This window comes from Martes martes, assembly GCF_963455335.1.
Source record: "Martes martes genome assembly, chromosome: X".
Lineage (NCBI taxonomy): Eukaryota > Metazoa > Chordata > Mammalia > Carnivora > Mustelidae > Martes > Martes martes.
Window position 1 is genome coordinate 101,944,222 of NC_137897.1, and position 18,543 is coordinate 101,962,764.

Genomic DNA, 18,543 nt, shown 5'->3' on the forward strand with positions numbered 1-18,543 from the left:
AAATGTGTGGTCTGTGATGGAACATTGTTTTTTGTTTGTTTGCTTGTTTGTGGTCTGAGTACAAGGAGTATTGCATCTGATTTTGAGGGAGCTTTAAACCAGCTTAAATATGTGTGTTATATCTATATAACTCTCAAGTCGAAATCAGAATAGAGTATTTTTGAAGGGCTTTTAAAGAAAGCGTGTGCTTCCTCTGGAGAACTTAAATTGGTACGTCACTCAAATACTTCAGTACCCATGGATTAGAGAGTTGACGAGAAAAGATCCCCAGTAGTCTTTCAACGCATTGTTCATATATGGGAACAACCCTCTAATTGTAGTTGGTTAGGCTAAATGTGTGTGGAAAAATATACTGTCATCTCATTTGTCTGGAACAGATTGAATTTCCTCAAACACTCAAGCATCTCTGTCTAGGTGATTAACAGCATCCTTGTCTCCATCCTGAAACCTATGGAGTCCTGGAAAGCCGGTGCCCTCATCCCTGTTTGGACCTTAATTTTCCATAGCAGGCTGGCTTGCGGGAGAGACGGCTTTACTGTGTTGGTACTATAATTGCCTTTACTTGAATGTTTCTCTGTTAAAGGTGGTTCAAGCAGCAGTCCCTGTTCGGAGTTCTGATTGTTTGGAGTTCTTTTTCCTCAGGGGGAGCGGCCACAGCAGGTCCTATCTGGTGGTGAGTGGCTGTCATGATCTCGACAGCACCGCTCTACAGCGGCGTGCACAACTGGACCAGTTCTGACCGGATTCGCATGTGTGGCATCAACGAGGAGAGGTGAGGAGGCTGGGAAGGTGGCCGTTGCTGGCTCCCAGGGAGTGGTCCCTGCTCCTCAGAGGGGCAGCTGCGGCAGGGCCCTGGGAGGGACCCTGAGTAAGAGGCTTCGGTGGTTCCTAATTTTCCTGGGATGGGTTGGAGCTGGGGGCGTGTGAGGGGCCTGTCCTCCCACGCTGTCCCCATTCAGATGAAGGTGAGGAGGCCAGCAGATGACCTTTTGCCAACTAACATTTGTCTACTCATTAAGAACTGTCAGCCTGTGGAGTAAGGGGAAGCTCAGGCAATTGCAGTTTTTATTTGCTGCATCCATGTTCGGTGCTCAAGGATACGCACAAGATATTTTTGGTCCTTGATCTAAGCCGGGAAGAAAGGCAGTTTTATTATTCAGCTGTATACTGGGAACTGTTAGTGGGTATTCTGGTGATCAGCGCTTTCCTGCCTCACGAGGCTAATGACGATTCTTATCTGATCCTTATGAAGTGTCTCAGGCAGATCTGACTGCGTACTGGAGTTGTCATACGGAACTGAGAGTTGGTGATGCCTGCCTGATCCATGTGTTTTAAATGTTCTGTTCATCAAAATATTTGGTTGACCAAGCTCTGCCGTTTACTGATCGTGCCCCGTAGGAAGGACACTCAAAATGGCCTTCAGATTTTATATTTGCCTCTCGTGACCTTTGGCCAAAGAAAGAGCTCTGCGCGCCTCTCCCGTTTTTAGAGAAGGCATGCTTGCTGTTGTTTACCTGTTGTTTCAGTCCATCCACTGTTTAAATGCCAATGCATCAGATCAGTCCTCTAGAACACGGACCGTCCCAGCTTGTCCTGGGATTCAGATCCGGTGTTTCCTTGGGGAAGTCTTGGAAGCGTGTGCGTGGCTGTGTGTGCATGTGAGGGAACGTGTGTCTTTGTGAATATCTTCTTTTTTCTTCTGCTCTTACCAGGAGAAGTGTGTACTTGTCTGAGGTTCAGGTTAGGAGAAGAGACCATTTTTTGTTAAAGTCATTAGTGCCTCATAGTTTAACGTTCTCTATCCTGAGGAACAAGTTAGAGATGGATTTAAGAGGAATTTGATTTTAGGATATAAAAGTCAGGACTAAGGAAAATAAGACAGAATTCCTCTCAGATCTGCATAAGAAAGATATTTTCCTTTGTATGTGAGGTGCGGCCTTAGATAATGCCCACGAGGTGGACAGGGGGAAGGCCAGGTGGTGGTATTGATTCGTGGACGCATTCACTGGCAACTCGGCAACTCGGCAACTCGTTAGAGGCATTTGGGCCTTGCATGCAGAGATCTGGACTAGAGCCTTTAATAAGTCAGTGCACAGGCTGCCTCGGTTCACTGTCCATTCTCAATGTTGCTGAGAAAGAAACAGGAAGTGAGCCCCAAACCTGCCTTTCCCTCTTTATGGACCTTTCTTGGGATGTTAAATTACCAAATATGCCTAGTGGTTAAGATGACCTTTTAAGCATTGTCACTTCTGATCTCATCTACCCTTTATTGTTGCCTTCCTCTACAGTCTAGGCTGTGCTGGAGCTGCTTTCCAAAATGTGATCTCACCTTACTTAAAAACCATCTTTCTCAGTCCTTTACAACTTGTAGAACTTAGACATTTCGGGTATAAAGCTGCACGTGGGGGTCAACTCTTAAAACTGTTTGAGAAACCTGCCGGCATCATTAGATGGAGCTGAGGACTGACACCGTTGCAGGGATGGGGACAGGGGCTTTCTGCGGGCCCCAGGTGGCTGACTATAGTCACACCTCTGGCTCACTCTCACTTGGTTGTCTCACTTGGTTGCTTCCTTTCTTGTATCCATTCATTCCTTCGCTCAACCAACATTTACTAAATCCAGCAGGAGCAAGCCAACAGTCATGGGACGCTGATGGTGAGTGCTGGAGCGTGGCTCATACTGGCCCTGTGTGAGTCTGTATGCAAAAAGGATAGACTTCCTGGGGGAGTAAGGGAAGGCTTTCCAGAGGTGGTGACATCTGAGCCGGGGCTTGAGGGACGAGTAGGAGTTTGAGGTGAGGTATGTTTGGAGAAGACCCTGGCTGGGAAGAAGTTGGTCTTGGGGTGCGGTGGGACTCAGGCAGGGAAAGTCTGCAGGGGCTGGAATCTGAGTGCCTGATGTGTGTGGTGTGGTCAGGGCCCAGTGGGCACTAAAGACGCTCTGCTTTGACAGTGGTGCTAGCCCTTCATAATTGGGAAAACAGCCCTGAAACGTTATCGCCATTTCTGGTTTAAGTTCAACAAAGCCTGAAGCGCAACAGCCCAGGGTCATCTCTGCCCGGAAGAGGTGGTGGGATTGATTTTCAGTCCTGATTGAAGCCTGCTTTGACCCCTGCTCCCTCCTGCTGCCGCCTGCACCCTCCTCACCCTGCCTGGTTGACCCACTTCTCTTTGTGCACCCCTTGCCTGCAAGCTGTTCCCGTCCCAGGCTCCTCTCTCCACGGAGCAGTTTAATGTTTGCTTAGCTTTGCACACCCCTCTCCTCAGAGAATTTGAAACGTAGCCGCACGACATTTTCCCAGAGCCTCGGGGACTGGCACTTGGGCCCGGACATGGCTGGAGTAGCCGGGACTGCTGCTTCCACCGCTGTCCCCAGAGTCCCTGGGCCACTGGCTCTGTGGGTCGGCCTTGGAGGGCAGGTGGCTGCCTTCAGGGGCAGGCTTTCAGCGTTCAGTTCAAGGTGATTTTAAGGGGATAGGAGCCCAGCAAGGGCAGCTAGCTCCCCTCCATGTGGTCAGGAGAGGAAAGAATGGAAATAGCTACCATCCCTCCCCTGCAGCCCCTCAGGTAGGGTTGGCAAAGGGGGCTGGCAGTGCCGCTCGTTCCCCTTGCCACTGCCCCCCTCCCTAAACCCTCGCTGGCCAGTCTTATTTGAACATGGTTCTCCCCAGCCCAAGGCTGGGTATAAGGCCCGCTTTTCTGGTCTCCCAGGACCTGATATCCAAGTACGTTTTCCCTTTCCTTCAAGGTACCCCTTTCTCCCCTTCCTCAAGACCCCTGACTGCCTCTCCAGCCCTTGCCTGTCCTTACAGTCATTCCTGTTTGTCACCAGCAGTCATTGCCAGCAGTGGAAACCTCCCACTTCTGCCAGCCTAGCTGCCTTTTAAAGGGAACAGATCCCCACCCCCCCCACCCCCCCACCCCAGTTAATCCTTCCTGGAGCCCTGAAATGATAGGGAGAGGCCTGTGGTGATCTCCCTTGCCTTTTTTGCTTCTCTTGGCCCAGGGACAATTTTGGAGTCCATCAGTGGGGCCCTGTTCCTGTGAGAGGGAAGGAGTTAGCAGGACCCTCCCCCTTTTTGTGGGGGTTGGCTGTAGGCTCCCTGACTGTCCTAGGCTAGGGTAGCTGGTGTGGCAGATGCTGGCTTCTTCCCAGGCTGTTATAGAGCTGAGGGTGAGGAAGAGGAGCAAACTCCAAGGTGGTCCACTTCCCCAGAGGCTCACAGAGCATGCCTGTGCTTCTCCCGTTTGGAACTGCACCACAGGGCTTCTGCGGGAGCTTTATTCTTCTACCCAGACCTTCCACTTAGCCACTCGCCTGGGCTCTTGCCCCAGTGGCGTCCTCCCTTGGGCAGACAGTGGTGGGTTTCTGCTGTACCTAAAAAACTAAACTTCAAGTGAGTGTTTGTCCTCTCTCCAACTTCACCCTCCTCGTCTTTTTTCCCCCCTGAGGTTCTTACTGAAAACCTGCAGAAGACTTTTTTGGGTAGGTTGGGGTTCAGTTAGGCTTGCCTCCTTCGCAACCCAGCTCTCTGGCCTCGAGTCCTTCCCTTTGCAATATACCAACTTGAATTTGGGGTTCGTGGCCTTGAAGCCCTCCCTTTGGGATCAGAGTGAACTTGGGGTGCTAGGAGAACAAGGAGAGAGTGGGGAGCTTCCAGGGCATGGGCTGGAACTCAGTGGTACTTTATGAGACTGATGTGCTGCCTACTGCGCTAAGGAGGCACCTTCAGTGGTACTTTAGAATAGGGTAAGAGGTACCCTGGAGGGAAAGAAGTTGTGCCCTTGAAATGCCCCTCGGCACCCAGTGACCCGGTGGCCTCAAATCAGTATCATTCTATGCGCTAATAAATGTGTATCCGCTCTAGGCAAGCAACCTCATCAGGTGAATAGGTGATGATTCAAACTTAAAACATGACACATAATGGAGGTGGCTATTTGTTTCAGAAAATGATTACCCTTACGATACCTGCAGCCAGCTTCCCTTATAGACTTAAAATAAGATTGCACTTAAGAGAAAACTGGTTTGCATGCCTTTTGAGATCTTCTGCCTTTTGGCAATGCCCAGTACCTCCTGGATGGTCACATTGACAGGTAAGCTCAGGACAAAAGCAAAGGTGTTAGGCCATCCTCCACGCTCCTGGTGAGAGCCCCAGAGAACAGAATACACAGCCCAAGGAGGGGAGTCTAGTCAGATTGGGCTCCTTTGCAGGAACGTGCAAAGCTGGGTGTGGAGGCTCCGGCTCGTGACCTGTCCCCCCAGCCCAGTTCCTTGTGATTTCCTCCAAGCCACCAAGGGAAGTGGTTTTATGGGAACCAGATGGGCAGGAGGTGTTCTGCCGAAGGTGGTGGTGGCCCAAAGACTAGGCCTCATGGCCCTTCTCTGGTTGTGTCTCCCATGCTAGAAGAGCACCCCTTTCTGATGAGGAGTCCACGACAGGTGACTGCCAGCGCTTTGGATCTCAGGAGTTTTGTGTCAGCAGCAGTTTTTCCAAGGTAAGGGGCCGTGTGGAGCCACATGTCACCCACCAAAGGGTGGCACTGAACTGTTCGGGCGATGTGCCCAGTCTGCCATCCCAAGAAGGGGGGCAGGAAGGAACAGGGTATTTCCCAGGAGTTGCTGTATGTGAGACCGAAATCGGCCAGCTGCTCTTTGCTTCTGCTGAGACCTGGTTGGTCGAGTTGCAAAGAGGACCCGCTGCCACCTCTCCCGGGCCTCGGGACACTTGCACCGACCACAGAGAGCTAGCTAAGACGGGCACGCTGCTCTGTCGTTGCAGGTGGAGCTCACGGCAGTTGGAAGTGGCAGCAATGCCCGGGGGGCAGACCCAGATGGCAGTACAGCAGAAAAACTTGGGCACAAGTCAGAAGACAAGCCCGACGACCCCCAGCCACAAATGGACTATGCTGGGAATGTGGTGGAGGCTGAGGGCCTGTTGGTGCCGCTGAGCGGCTCGGGGGACGGGCTCAAGCTTCCTGCTCCTGACGGTGCCGCTGAGGCTGGCGACAGCAGGGCCGACTGCTCCTGGGCTCCCCTCAGCACCCAAATGAGCAAGCAGGTGGACTGCTCAGCAGCTGGGGTGAAGGCTTTGGACTCTCGGCATGGCGTGGGGGAGAAGAATACTTTCATTTTGGCAACTCTGGGAACTGGAGTCCCCGTGGAGGGGACCCTGCCTCTGGTTACCACTAATTTCAGTCCACTGCCAGCCCCCATCTGCCCCCCTGCTCCCAGTTCGGCCTCCGTCCCCCCGTCTGTTCCGGATCCGTTCCAAGTTCCCCTCTCTGTCCCCACCCCAGTGCCCCACTCTGGGCTAGTTCCCGTCCAGGTTGCCACTTCGGTTCCAGCGCCTTCCCCTCCTTTAGCACCTGTCCCGGCTCTGGCTCCGGCACCGCCGTCAGTGCCCACACTCATCTCTGATTCAAACCCCCTTTCAGTTTCAGCCTCGGTCTTGGTGCCTGTGCCAGCTTCGGCTCCCCCTTCGGGTCCTGTTCCTCTGTCGGCTCCGGCCCCTACCCCCCTCTCAGTCCCAGTTTCAGCTCCTCCCTTGGCTCTGATCCAGGCTCCTGTGCCCCCTTCAGCTCCAACCCTGGTCCTCGCACCTGTCCCCACACCAGTTCTGGCTCCCATGCCAGCGTCCACGCCTCCAGCGGCTCCCGCCCCTCCGTCAGTGCCGATGCCCACCCCGACTCCGTCTTCTGGCCCACCCTCTACCCCTACCCTCATCCCTGCCTTTGCTCCTACGCCGGTGCCTGCACCCACTCCGGCCCCGATCTTTACTCCAGCCCCCACGCCCATGCCGGCTGCCACACCAGCTGCCATTCCCACCTCTGCACCCATCCCGGCCTCCTTTAGTTTGAGTCGAGTATGTTTTCCTGCAGCTCAGGCACCAGCTATGCAAAAAGTCCCATTGTCCTTTCAGCCAGGGACAGTACTGACCCCAAGTCAGCCGCTGGTATATATCCCGCCTCCGAGCTGTGGGCAGCCACTCAGTGTGGCCACACTGCCAACGACCTTGGGGGTCTCCTCAACTCTTACACTGCCTGTCCTGCCTTCCTACCTTCAGGACAGGTGTCTCCCTGGTGTGCTGGCCTCCCCAGAGCTCCGGTCTTACCCATATGCGTTTTCTGTGGCCCGGCCTCTGACTTCAGATTCCAAGCTGGTCTCTCTGGAGGTGAACAGGCTTCCCTGTGCGTCCCCATCCGGCAGCACCAGCACCCAGCCTGCGCCCGATGGGGTCCCTGGGCCTTTGGCAGATACTTCCCTCTCTACTGCTTCTGCCAAGGTGCTTCCAACCCCACAGCCTTTGCTGCCAGCCCCCAGCGTGAGCTCGGCCCCACCACACCCCGCCAAGATGCCAGGTGGTGGCGAGCAGCAAACAGAAGGGACTTCCATCACCTTCTCTCCCCTCAAGTCACCTCCACAGCTGGAGCGAGAGATGGCCTCTCCACCTGAGTGTAGCGAGATGCCCCTGGACCTCTCCTCCAAGTCCAACCGCCAGAAGCTCCCGTTGCCGAACCAACGCAAGACGCCCCCCATGCCCGTGTTGACCCCCGTGCACACCAGCAGCAAGGCCCTCCTCTCCACGGTCTTGTCTAGGTCTCAGCGCACCACCCAGGCTGCTGGGAGCAATGTCACCTCATGCCTGGGCTCTACTTCCTCGCCCTTTGTCATCTTTCCTGAGATCGTGAGGAATGGGGACCCGAGCACCTGGGTGAAGAACTCAACTGCGCTGATCAGCACCATTCCTGGCACCTATGTGGGAGTGGCCAACCCAGTGCCTGCATCCCTGCTGCTGAACAAAGACCCTAACCTGGGCCTCACCCGAGACCCCCGCCATCTCCCCAAGCAGGAGCCCATCTCCATCATCGATCAAGGAGAGCCTAAGAGCACCAGTGCCCCCTGTGGCAAGAAGGGCAGCCAGGCTGGGACTGAGGGACAGCCAAGCACAGTCAAACGTTACACCCCAGCCCGCATCGCCCCTGGGCTCCCGGGGTGCCAAACCAAGGAGCTCTCTCTGTGGAAGCCCACGGGGCCAGCAAATATTTACCCACGGTGTTCAGTCAACGGGAAACCCACCAGCACCCAGGTCCTGCCTGTTGGCTGGTCACCATACCACCAGGCGTCTCTGCTTTCCATTGGCATTTCCAGTGCCGGGCAGCTGACCCCCAGTCAGGGGGTGCCCATCAGGCCCACCAGCGTTGTTTCCGAGTTTTCTGGTGTGCCGTCTCTTGGCCCCAGTGAAGCTGTGCACGGACTTCCAGAGGGGCAGCCACGGCCTGGGGGCCCCTTTGCTCCAGAGCAGGACACTGGCACGAAGAACAAAACTTGTCGGATTGCTGCCAAGCCTTACGAAGAACAAGTCAACCCTGTCCTCCTGACTCTCAGCCCTCAGACAGGGACCTTGGCGCTGTCTGTCCAGCCTAGCGGTGGGGACATAAAAGTGAATCAGGGGCCTGAGGAATCAGAGAGCCACCTCTGCCCTGACAGCACTCCTAAGATAGAAGGTCCCCAGGGGGCTTGTGGCCTGAAGCTGGCAGGAGACACAAAGCCTAAAAACCAAGTACTGGCCACCTACATGTCTCATGAGCTGATCCTGGCCCCCCCACAGAACCTGCACAAGATGCCCGAGCTGCCTTTGCTACCTCATGACAACCGCCCCAAGGAACTCATCTTGGACGTGGTCCCAAGCAGCAAGAGGGGCTCCAGCACAGAGCTGTCACAGCTTGGAAGCCAGGTGGACCTGGGGCGGGTGAAAATGGAGAAAGTGGATGGTGATGTGGTCTTCAATTTAGCCACCTGCTTCCGGGCTGATGGCCTCCCAGCAGCTCCCCAGAGGGGCCAAGCTGAAGTTCGGAATAAGGCGGGGCAGGCTCGAGTGAAACAGGAAAGCGTAGGTGTCTTTGCTTGCAAGAACAAGTGGCAGCCAGACTCAGTGGTGACCGATGGGGTGACCGAATCTCTGCCGCCCAAGAAAATGAAGTACAGCAAAGAGAAGGACGGTGAGGAGCAGCAGCCACAAGCCAAGGTCATAGCCCGGAGTTCCCATGGACCCAAGGTGAGTGTGGGGCTGAGGTCGAGGGCAGGGCCCGGACACCAGAGGTTTGCTTTCTCCTGCAGATGTCAACCTCCCACTGCGGTGTTCTGGAGTAGCTCTGGGAACTAAACTGATTGGAAGGCTTGTGGAACGTGCTTACTGACCTGCTGCCCTCTTTCTAAGTCACACTGTCCATATATGGTGTTCTGTCACGAGGAGGGGCTGGCTTGTATTTTGTAGGATGAGGGAAGTGATTTGGTCCCTGAGGCCAGGGAACCCACTGTCCCAGATGGGGTTGGAAAGCGGAAGAGGGGATTGATGAGGAAAATCAGTTAATAACAGGCCCCTCCCCGCATAACCATTCTTCCTTTTCCTTTTCTGAGATGACAACCAGCCTTGAGAACTTGGGATTCTCAAGGGGAGGGGAGGGCCCTTTGACAGGGTCGTTTTCTGCACCACTGGGGGAGCCTGCTCAGGATATGCTTGGAGTTTAGTGGGGCCGAAGCCAATTTGGCTTCTGGGCTCATCTGCCAGTTTCCTATCCACCCAGTGCTTGGGGTGACAGCTTCGTGTTTAGGCCCATTGGGAATTTGGTGTGCAAGACAGGTGGACATCTGGGTCTGGGTTCTTAATGGTGGCAGGGATCTAGGCCCAAAGGTGGGCCAAGAGGATTCCACTTGAATCCTCTGGTGTTCCAGAGGGGATCCGGAAGCCACTGGTGATCCAAGGAGATTCTTGAAGCAGTTGAACATAGGACTTCTCAAAAATGTGGAGCAGTTTAGGGGCACCTGGCTGGCTCAGTCAGAAGAGCATATGACTCTTCTTCTCGGGGTCATGAGTTTGAGCCCTGCGTTGGATGTAGAGGTTATTTAAGTAAATAAAAAACTTTTTAAAAATATGGAGCAATTTGAAGCCTTAAGTTAAGAAGCCTTCAAATTGAATTTTTTTTTTGTTTTTTTGGTTTTGTTTTTTTGTTAGAGATTGTAGTTATTTATGAGAGCCTGGGTGGCTCAGTTGGTCAGGAGTCTGCCTTCTGCTCAGCTCATGATTGAACACTGTGTCGGGTTCCCTGCTTGGTGGAGTGCCTGCTTCTCCCTCTCCCCTCCTCCGTCTCGTGCTCATGCTCTCTCTCTCTCTCTGTCTGTCAAATAAAATCTTTAAAAATTTTAGAAAAAGATTGCATTTATTTATCTGAGAGAGAGGGGGTGGGGGAAAGCAAAGAGAGAGAAACAGACTCCCCGGTGAGCAGAGAGCCCAATGTAGGGCTCAGTCCCAGGACTCCGAGATCATGACCTGAGCTGAAGGCGGATTCTTAATCAGCTGTGCTACACAGCCACCCCACTTTTTTTCTGGCTGTTGGTTGCATTTTTTATTTTAATTTTATATATTTTATGAAGTTTTATTGGAATGCAGCCATGTTCTTTTTTTTTTTTAACATTTTTCAGTTTCAAATTCAATGTTGATATGCACTAATAAACAGATTTCTAGCCAGAATACCATGAATTTGGGTTTGTGGTGGAAGCTCTTAGTCTTTTTTGGACCGTAAAACGTTTTGGGAAACTGTAAGACCCTGTCCACAGAAACATGACCTCAGAATTTTGCCAGTAATTTCAAGGAGTTCATGGGCCCGCCCCCTCCACAAAGCCCGCCCCTGGGTTCCAAATTAAGAACCCCAGGGATAGAGTTTGGGTGAGTTTTCTCAATGATCTCACAGCCATCTCTGTGTGGCAGAGACATGCCAAATAGGAACACAGGTCATAACATAGTAGAGCATATGTATAGCATTTGCTCAAGTAACTGTGATTTGTCCTTAGTGGTAATAAGAAAAATAATTCATGTCGTTATATGTGCTGTATGCTATACACACACATAGACATACGTAGCATATATATTATATGCCAAGTGCTTTCTACACACGTCATCTAACTTAATTCTTTTTTTTAAAGATTTTATTTATTTATTTGATAGAGATCACAAGTAGGCCGAGAGGCACGCAGAGAGAGAGAGGAAGGGAAGCAGGCTCCTTGTGGAGGAGAGAGCCCGACGCGGGGCTCGATCCCAGGACCCTGGGATCGTGACCTGAGCCGAAGGCAGAGGCTTTAACCCACTGAGCCACCCAGGCACCCCATCTAACTTAATTCTTACAATAACCCTGTGAGGCGAATACTAAACCCAATTTACTGATAAGAAAATGAAGGAAACAAACGGAATGGGCAAGTTACCCAACATTACACAGCTACTAAACGGCAGAGCTGGAACTCAGATTCTGGTCATCGGCTCCGAAGTTCATGACCATCGTCAGCTAAGACACCCTGTCTTCTACTCTCCTTATGTATGACTATTTCACGGACCATTTAGCAAGCGTTTGCTGAGTGGTTACTACATGCTGGTCCCTCCCGGGCAGTGAGCTGCATCTTCAGGAGGGCAGTACAGCGCTGTGGTGAGGAGGGTGCTTTCCAGAGCCAGGCACAGTGCCCAAGTTTAAATCTTGGTCCTGCTTTTCCTAACTGTGCTATCGGTCAAGTGACTTAATCTCGCTGGCCCTCAGTTTCCTCATCTGCACAATGAGACCGTAATAATATCCCTTTCATAGGGCTGTGTAAAGATTAAATGAGATGATGCCGTGAAGTGTCCAAAATAGGCAAACTGATAGAGACAGAAAGTAGAATCGTGGTTGTATAAGGCTGGAGGAGGTGGGGAAATGGGTATGGGGTTGCCATTTGGGGCAGTGAAAACGTTCTGTAACTCAATGATCGCTATATGACTTTGCAACTGTACTAAAAGCCATGGAACTGTAAACTTAATCAAATGAACTGTATGGTATATCTCAAAAAATTACATGTCAATAAAGCTGATATTAAAAAAAGGAAATGAGGTGATATATATGAAATATATATGAATGCTTAGATCAGTGCCTGGCAGGTAGTAAGTGCTCAGTAAATGCTTGTGGCTGCCGGTTGTTATTGTTAGTGTTACTAACAAAATAGACATGCTCCCTGCTCTCATGGAGCTTCTGTCTTGCAGGCGACCTGATGACAGGCAGGCACTGCCCTTTACTATATTAGATGAACAGTTCACTGGGCCCACTGACAGATGCCGAGGGCAGAGAGTAAAGTTACAAGATCAGGGGCCTTCACAGCTTCCTGTAGTGATTTAGCAAATGTCCATTTGGGGGAGGGGGGAGAGTAAATAACTTAGATCTTTCTCTTCTTATCTTCCGTTTTTCCGGAGAAAGAAACTGTTGATAAGCAAAGTCAGATCAGGGCTTAATTCAAAACAGCCCCTTGCAGGGTATGGCCAAGAATCAGAATAGTCTCCTGTCCCTACACCACCTGCCCCAAGGGCTCATGGAATCCTGAAGGGCTGGCTGAATCATCAGCAAAGAAAGAGTTCTGCTGCTTTTGGTGCTGGGTGTACTTTATTGTCTTCTCATCCTTTGGAAAATTCTTTGGAAAAGCTTTAAAAACTCTGTGAACCAGAATGTTCATCTTACATGGTCTCCCCATCCACCCAACTTTTTTAATAAGTTGGAGCACGTGTATACATTTTTACTCTCGGTGCTGCCCTTGCAGAACATACGGACAGAAATCCCTTCTAGATGTTCTGTTTTACTTGTTTTTGTCTGTCTTAGGAAATAAAAGTTAATGATCTGCACTTGAAAGAGATGGCTAAAAGTGATATTCAGAAATAAATAGGACATGTTCAGACTTAGGTGCATTTAACTTTATTCCCCCTGACTTCGAGTAGTCTTTCTCTGGCCATTCCTGAAGGTGAGATTTTAAGCAACAGTTCCCCATCTTTCTCTTTCCTCCCAGTTCTTTTTTTTCCTAACACTTTGATTTGTAGGAACCAGCAGTAAGCAAAGGAGGCAACTGAACTTGAATTTTTAGCTCAGCCCTCTGCTGAGTAAGAAGCAGGAGGAGTTCACAGTTTAGTAGGAGTCCTGGGAATTTGGTGGGGAATGGTCACTCCCTATTCCTGGGGAATCGAGATCCCCCGCAACACCCCAGAAAATGTTCTGTTGGTAAGACATCGGCCATCCCCTTAGCCGGAGCTAAGCAGTGATAACCTTCTAGAAGGTGCATGTGGGTCTGCTTAGGGGGAAAACGACTCTTCCTTTCTTCCTAGGGCCTGCTTTCATTGTTAAAACATTTTGCTTATTCTGCACTCCCTGGACGCTAGAATACTGGAAATCCCTACCTTGCCCTAGTTCTTGTTTGGTGGCATGGAGAGACCTCAAAGCTTGTGAGGATATGTGGCTGTGAGGCTGGCTGTGTAAGCATGGCCATCGTGCCTATCCGAGTGAGCAGGGCTGAGCAAAAACAGAGGAGGACTTGAACAGGGAAGGAGAGAGTGAGAGCTGCTGCAGAGAGAGGCCCAGGTGGGGAGCCAGGAGCCCTGGGTCTCAGGCCCAGCTCTACCACTTTCTCACTGCAGGCACAAATGAGCTCATTTGCAGATTTGCCTGGTAAGTGGCAGCCGTCCCCAAGTGCATGGACGCCCGAGGCCGTGTGTTGCTCTGGACAAAGCATTTAACCTCTAGTCTTGGAGCCTCAGTTTCCTTGTCCGTTCAGTGGGGATGATACTAGCTTCTGCTTTCGGGGTTGTCAGAAAGATCAAATCAAATAATGGAGAAGAGAATGTTTTGAGATGTTGAAAGTACTGAAGAGTATCAAGTGGCTTATTACTAATGCCTCGGCCTTTTCCTTGTCTTCCCTAAGTACTGGGTGATGTGAGTTGCTCCCATGTCGTGCCTTTCTTCTCCCCTTCACTGAATCTATTACACACGGAGGTAGACCGTTTTTCTTGAGTTGGCCCAGGCTAAGAATTGTTTTCAGTTCTTGGTGTCCATACCATTCACAGCGAAGGTAGTTGACCAGCATGGTCACATGACTTGCCGAAGAGGCATTTCTGTTTTCTACCCGTCTCTCTTGCTGTTTGGATGTAGAGAACGCGGGCCTGACTTTACACCTTTGAAAATGACTTTGGGTATTGATGTGGTTTGTGAATGCAGACTCCATAGACCTGTAAAAATGATGGCATGTGGTTGTCTGCGGGGATTAGCTAGGGCACAGGGTTCAGGCTCAGAAAGTCCCTGCCCCGGGACCCCACGGCAGCTCCTGTCCGTGTGTCAGAACAGGGCACCAGACTTACCATTGGCAAAGCTTTCTTAAAAAGTGAAACTGGTCTCAGACTTGACTCTCTCTACCTCTCCACAGTGCCGGAAGCCGCCTAGTGACCCCCAGGAACCCACCAAGAAAAGCCCCAGGGGGGCTTCAGATTCAGGAAAAGAGCACAATGGAGTCAGGGTAAAGCACAAGCACCGGAAGCCAACAAAGCCGGATTCCCAGTCTCCAGGAAAGCGAGCCGATGGCCACGAGGAAGGTAGGCTCCACAGGTCCACGCCCTCTGGGCTGGGCTGCAGAGGGGTCCCCGAGGCAGGTCAGTGGCGGGGTGGGGAGTGGCTCTGCACTGCCCAGAAAGTGAGACTTATTCGTTATGGAAGGAAGATAAAATTGACACCTGTGAAATCAAAGGCAAGGGAGAAGGGGCTTGTTCTGTTCACCCTGATTACTAGAATAAGATACACAGAAGGCCGAAGAAAAGATGGTTTTCAGACAAACAGAAGTCAGTCCTCCAACAGAGTAGCCGACCCATTATCGTGCAGTGGGTCTAAGTTCAGAGATGAAACAGGGTTCATGAGGACTGAGACCAAAACAGGATGGGGTTCATGACACCTGTTTTTCTACCTTTGGTATATTTGAAAACTCCTATTATAAAAAGTTAAGAAATTGATACCCAGATACCTAACCAGAAGCATTTAGGGAAACCCTGAACCCTTATTATCGAGGGACACACAATATGTCTGCAGTAGGAAGGTGTGTACTTGACCTGTGTGCTCTGCCACTGATAGTTCCTTGGTGCCCTCATCACAGGGAGATGCCCATGCGTTCCTATGCACAGTAGCCTGTTTTCATGGCCTTGCCCGTCTGACATGACCTGCCTTTTTCTAGTCTGTTCTTATATGGCATTTTCCCTTTGTCCACTACTCCCTGCTCCCATCTTCCTGCCTTGCCCAGTCCTCTACGATCCATTCAGGTTGCCCTTGTCTGGGACCTGCTGCAGCCTAGTTCTAACTTTGTGGAAGTGTGGCAGCCTCCTGGTCCTACAGGCAGCCAGGCCTTCAACTTGCTGGCACGCTGGCAAATCGATTCTGTACACAGTCCTTTATTTGGTGTCACCAAAAGTGACCCAGCTCCCAGTTTTCAAAAACTACTGGGAGGTACTCCTTCTCCAAGAGATGCACACAGGTGAGAGCATGAGGAGAGCCAAGGAGACCCTGGGAGAGATGCAAACCCTCCCTTGATTTTTGCACCCAAGCCTCTTGGGTGGGTGGGAGGGGGCAGCTTCCAGTCCCTGGACTCCTGATTGTGATATTTCTACCTTCTGCCCTGAAACCACACATCACTCCAGGTTCCTTGGAGAAGAAAGCAAAGAGCAGTTTCCGTGACTTCATCCCCGTGGTTCTGAGCACGCGAACGCGCAGTCAGTCTGGTGAGTGAGTCTGAAGCCGTGGGCCATCTTGGCCCTTCTCTGCAGAGAGAGATAGAAATCTGGTTGAGCGATTTTGCCTTTGGCCCAGGTGGAGAGCTGAGAATTTGACTCACTGTGCTAAGATGCCCAGCTCCTTGCAGAGATCAGAGAGCCCAGGGGAGGGGGAACACGGCCCACGATGTTAGGACTGCTTGCTTCGACTTTCCAAACGGGGCTTTTCCGAGCAGGGATTTGATGTCTCTTGTTGGCAGCCAATGGTGGGAAGAGGCAAGGCCTATGCCACTCAGGAAACCTGGCCTACTCCAAGCTTTGGCTTCTCGTGATGAGTGGGGCCAGTGTCAGGCATGGACATACAACCTTTGGACTTACTGCCCTGGGTGACGGGCATCAACAAAGTCAGAAATGGTCACTGGGTTGTCAGGGCCGGTAGAATCACATTTGGTCTCCTGAATTTGTATTCAGTGTGTGAAAAAAAAAGAGCTCTTTCTAGTCCCCACTAGTGTGTGCTAGCCTCCACGTTGGTATGTAGCGCTAGAAGTGGTTGCCCTGGTTCACCCATATTTCCATGCAAAGTGGATGGAATGGGGAAGCAGGGCGCAGTGTAAACTCTGCTAGCTGACATTCTATTAACTGGCACCTCAGCACATGGAGAGCGCGGTGGTAATTGGGGCTCATAATGACGGCCTGGAGGCCTTGCAAAATCCTGAAGTGTCTTCTGAATCATCAAAGAGTGATTACATTACACCCAGTCTCGTTTTACTGTTAAACACATTGTACTGTATTTGATTCTTTGGAAATTGGTGATCCCTGTGTGATCTCTATTGTGATTCCGTATTAACCAGAATATTAGATTAACCAGAACACTTCGTTCCTTGCCTGATCTATATATGGACATTTTGCTAAATATTTGCTCTCTTTAAACGGTCTGACTGACTTGAAACTTTGGTTAAGGACTGTTCATGTGCCTCGAAACCATTTCTTTCTTCTGCTGACCTCGCTTGTGTTTGGGGACTGTCAAGTTAATAGCGAGTCCTTGGGAGAAAGGTGGTGGGGTGTCAGAGCTGCTTCTGAGGAAGACTGTCAGATCTGCTGTTGTGCTAAACCGGGCCAGTTAAGGGTTGTACTTCTGTGGTTAGCACAGTTGAAGGAAGGAGTGGGGATGAAAATGGCCTCTTGGCAAGATGGTGGAGGAGACCAGGAAAGGTACCATCGTGCTGGGGTGCTGGGGAGAGGGGAGGGAAGTGCCTGCCCAGCTGGGAGGAGCAGCTGTGGTGGGGAGGAGGGGGGCATTCAGGGACAGAGCTCCACCCCTGGACTCTCGGCCACTTACTAGGAGGTGGGGTCCGTGTATGAGCATTTGGGCGGGACTAACCGAGGCTGTGTCACAGGAAAGGGACTCCTTGCTTCACTTTTCCTGCGACTCTTCTGTGATGATTCTGCTTGCCCGGGGTGTCTCTGTCAGTGAGCAGGGGCGGGGGTACGCTGCTGATCTGCCCTCCCTCCCCCGCCACTGAACCCTGATTTCCCAAAGGGCAGGGACCTGTGGCCCCCTCCTGCTCCTCACATAATGCTCTGCGCCTTGTATGCACTAAGTAAGAGTTTGTGCAATGACTTAAAGTCACAGCAACATGGATGAGGAAGGGCGTGTGGCTTGGATACTCGGTATTTGTGTGGCATATTGGACTCTGTAAAGTGCTTCTGGGCGGGTTATCTCATTTGAGCCTCAGAACAGTCCTGTGAGGCCAGTAAGGCAGAGAAGAGTGTCCCTGTTTTATAGAGGAGGAAACAGAAGTGAAGGAACCTTCCCAGAGCACACAGCTAATAACTGGCAGAGCCTGAACTTGAACCCAGACCTTCAAGCTTCTAATCCGGGGCACTTGCTTCGCCACCATACTCTTTGTCCTTTGAAGAGGTCCCTGACCGTCCTCTGTACATCCCGTCCACAGGAGGCATCTGTAGCCCCTTTGCTGGTGTGGCAGACAGTGACATGGGAAGCCAGGAGGTCTTCCCCACAGAGGAGGAAGAAGATGTGACCCCCACCCCAGCTAAGCGTCGAAAGGTGAGAAAAACCCAACGGGACACCCAGTATCGCAGCCACCATGCCCAGGACAAGACTCTGCTGAGCCAGGGCCGCCGGCACCTGTGGCGAGCCCGAGAAATGCCCTGGAGGACAGAGGCTGCCCGGCAAATGTGGGACACCAATGAGGAGGAGGAGGAAGATGAGGAGGAGGGCCTGGTGAAGAGGAAGAAGCGGAGACGACAGAAGAGCCGGAAGTATCAGACTGGGGAGTACCTGACGGAGCAAGAAGAAGAGCAGCGGCGGAAAGGAAGAGCAGGTAAGGCTGGCTGGGGGCTGCCGCCCCAGCGAGCTGCTGGCACTCAGCCCCAGGCCACAGTGACTTTGGCTCCTGGGGACCCTCGGGCATCTCGGGTGTTCCCGCCTCCGCCTTCTCCTCGCCAGCCGAAGGCCTCTGCACCTGTAGAAACCTGGTGCTGTGAGCTCCAGCTGCCAGAGGTGGTCGCTCAACTCCAGGCCCCAGGTTTTGGCTTGGGGTTCAGATTGAATGAGTTTGGACTGACCTGCAGGGGAGCGGAGGACATGAAGGCCCGAGCCCTCCAATTTCATGTAAGAGTCTGAACCCCTGGGCAAGGCCACAGTGGCTTCCTTGGCATGGGACAGCTCGATACCAGGGAGTTCTCTGGTTGACTTGAGGGAGCTGGGTCTTAGGAGGCTGGGTTCTCTCTCCTAGAATCCTGGGTTCAAGAAGAAAGAGGCATTGGCTGCCTTTCCTGGGATGCCTCCGGCCCCTACACTAAAAAGAAGTACAAAGTTTCTTCAACTTAACAGAAGAACTTCAAGTAGAAGCGGGCACAACTTTGCTTTCTCAATTAAAGCTACAGAGGTTATTAAGAGGCAGAGTGAAGCTTTGAGGTGACCCGAGGTGGCATCAGTT

General features: G+C 51.8%; 1 protein-coding gene across 1 annotated transcript in view; it reads left to right on the forward strand.

The window, feature by feature from the left end:
• Nucleotides 1-18,543, forward strand: part of BCORL1 (BCL6 corepressor like 1) — a 62,205-nt gene that overhangs the window by 18,042 nt on the left and 25,620 nt on the right. The window contains exons 2-7 of the mRNA XM_080831297.1: nucleotides 643-772; nucleotides 5,405-5,495; nucleotides 5,780-9,055; nucleotides 14,254-14,419; nucleotides 15,509-15,589; nucleotides 17,536-17,925. Of these exons, the coding sequence (XP_080687423.1) occupies nucleotides 687-772; nucleotides 5,405-5,495; nucleotides 5,780-9,055; nucleotides 14,254-14,419; nucleotides 15,509-15,589; nucleotides 17,536-17,925 (4,090 nt within the window). The 5' untranslated portion in view covers nucleotides 643-686. The remainder of the gene's footprint in view (nucleotides 1-642; nucleotides 773-5,404; nucleotides 5,496-5,779; nucleotides 9,056-14,253; nucleotides 14,420-15,508; nucleotides 15,590-17,535; nucleotides 17,926-18,543) is intronic.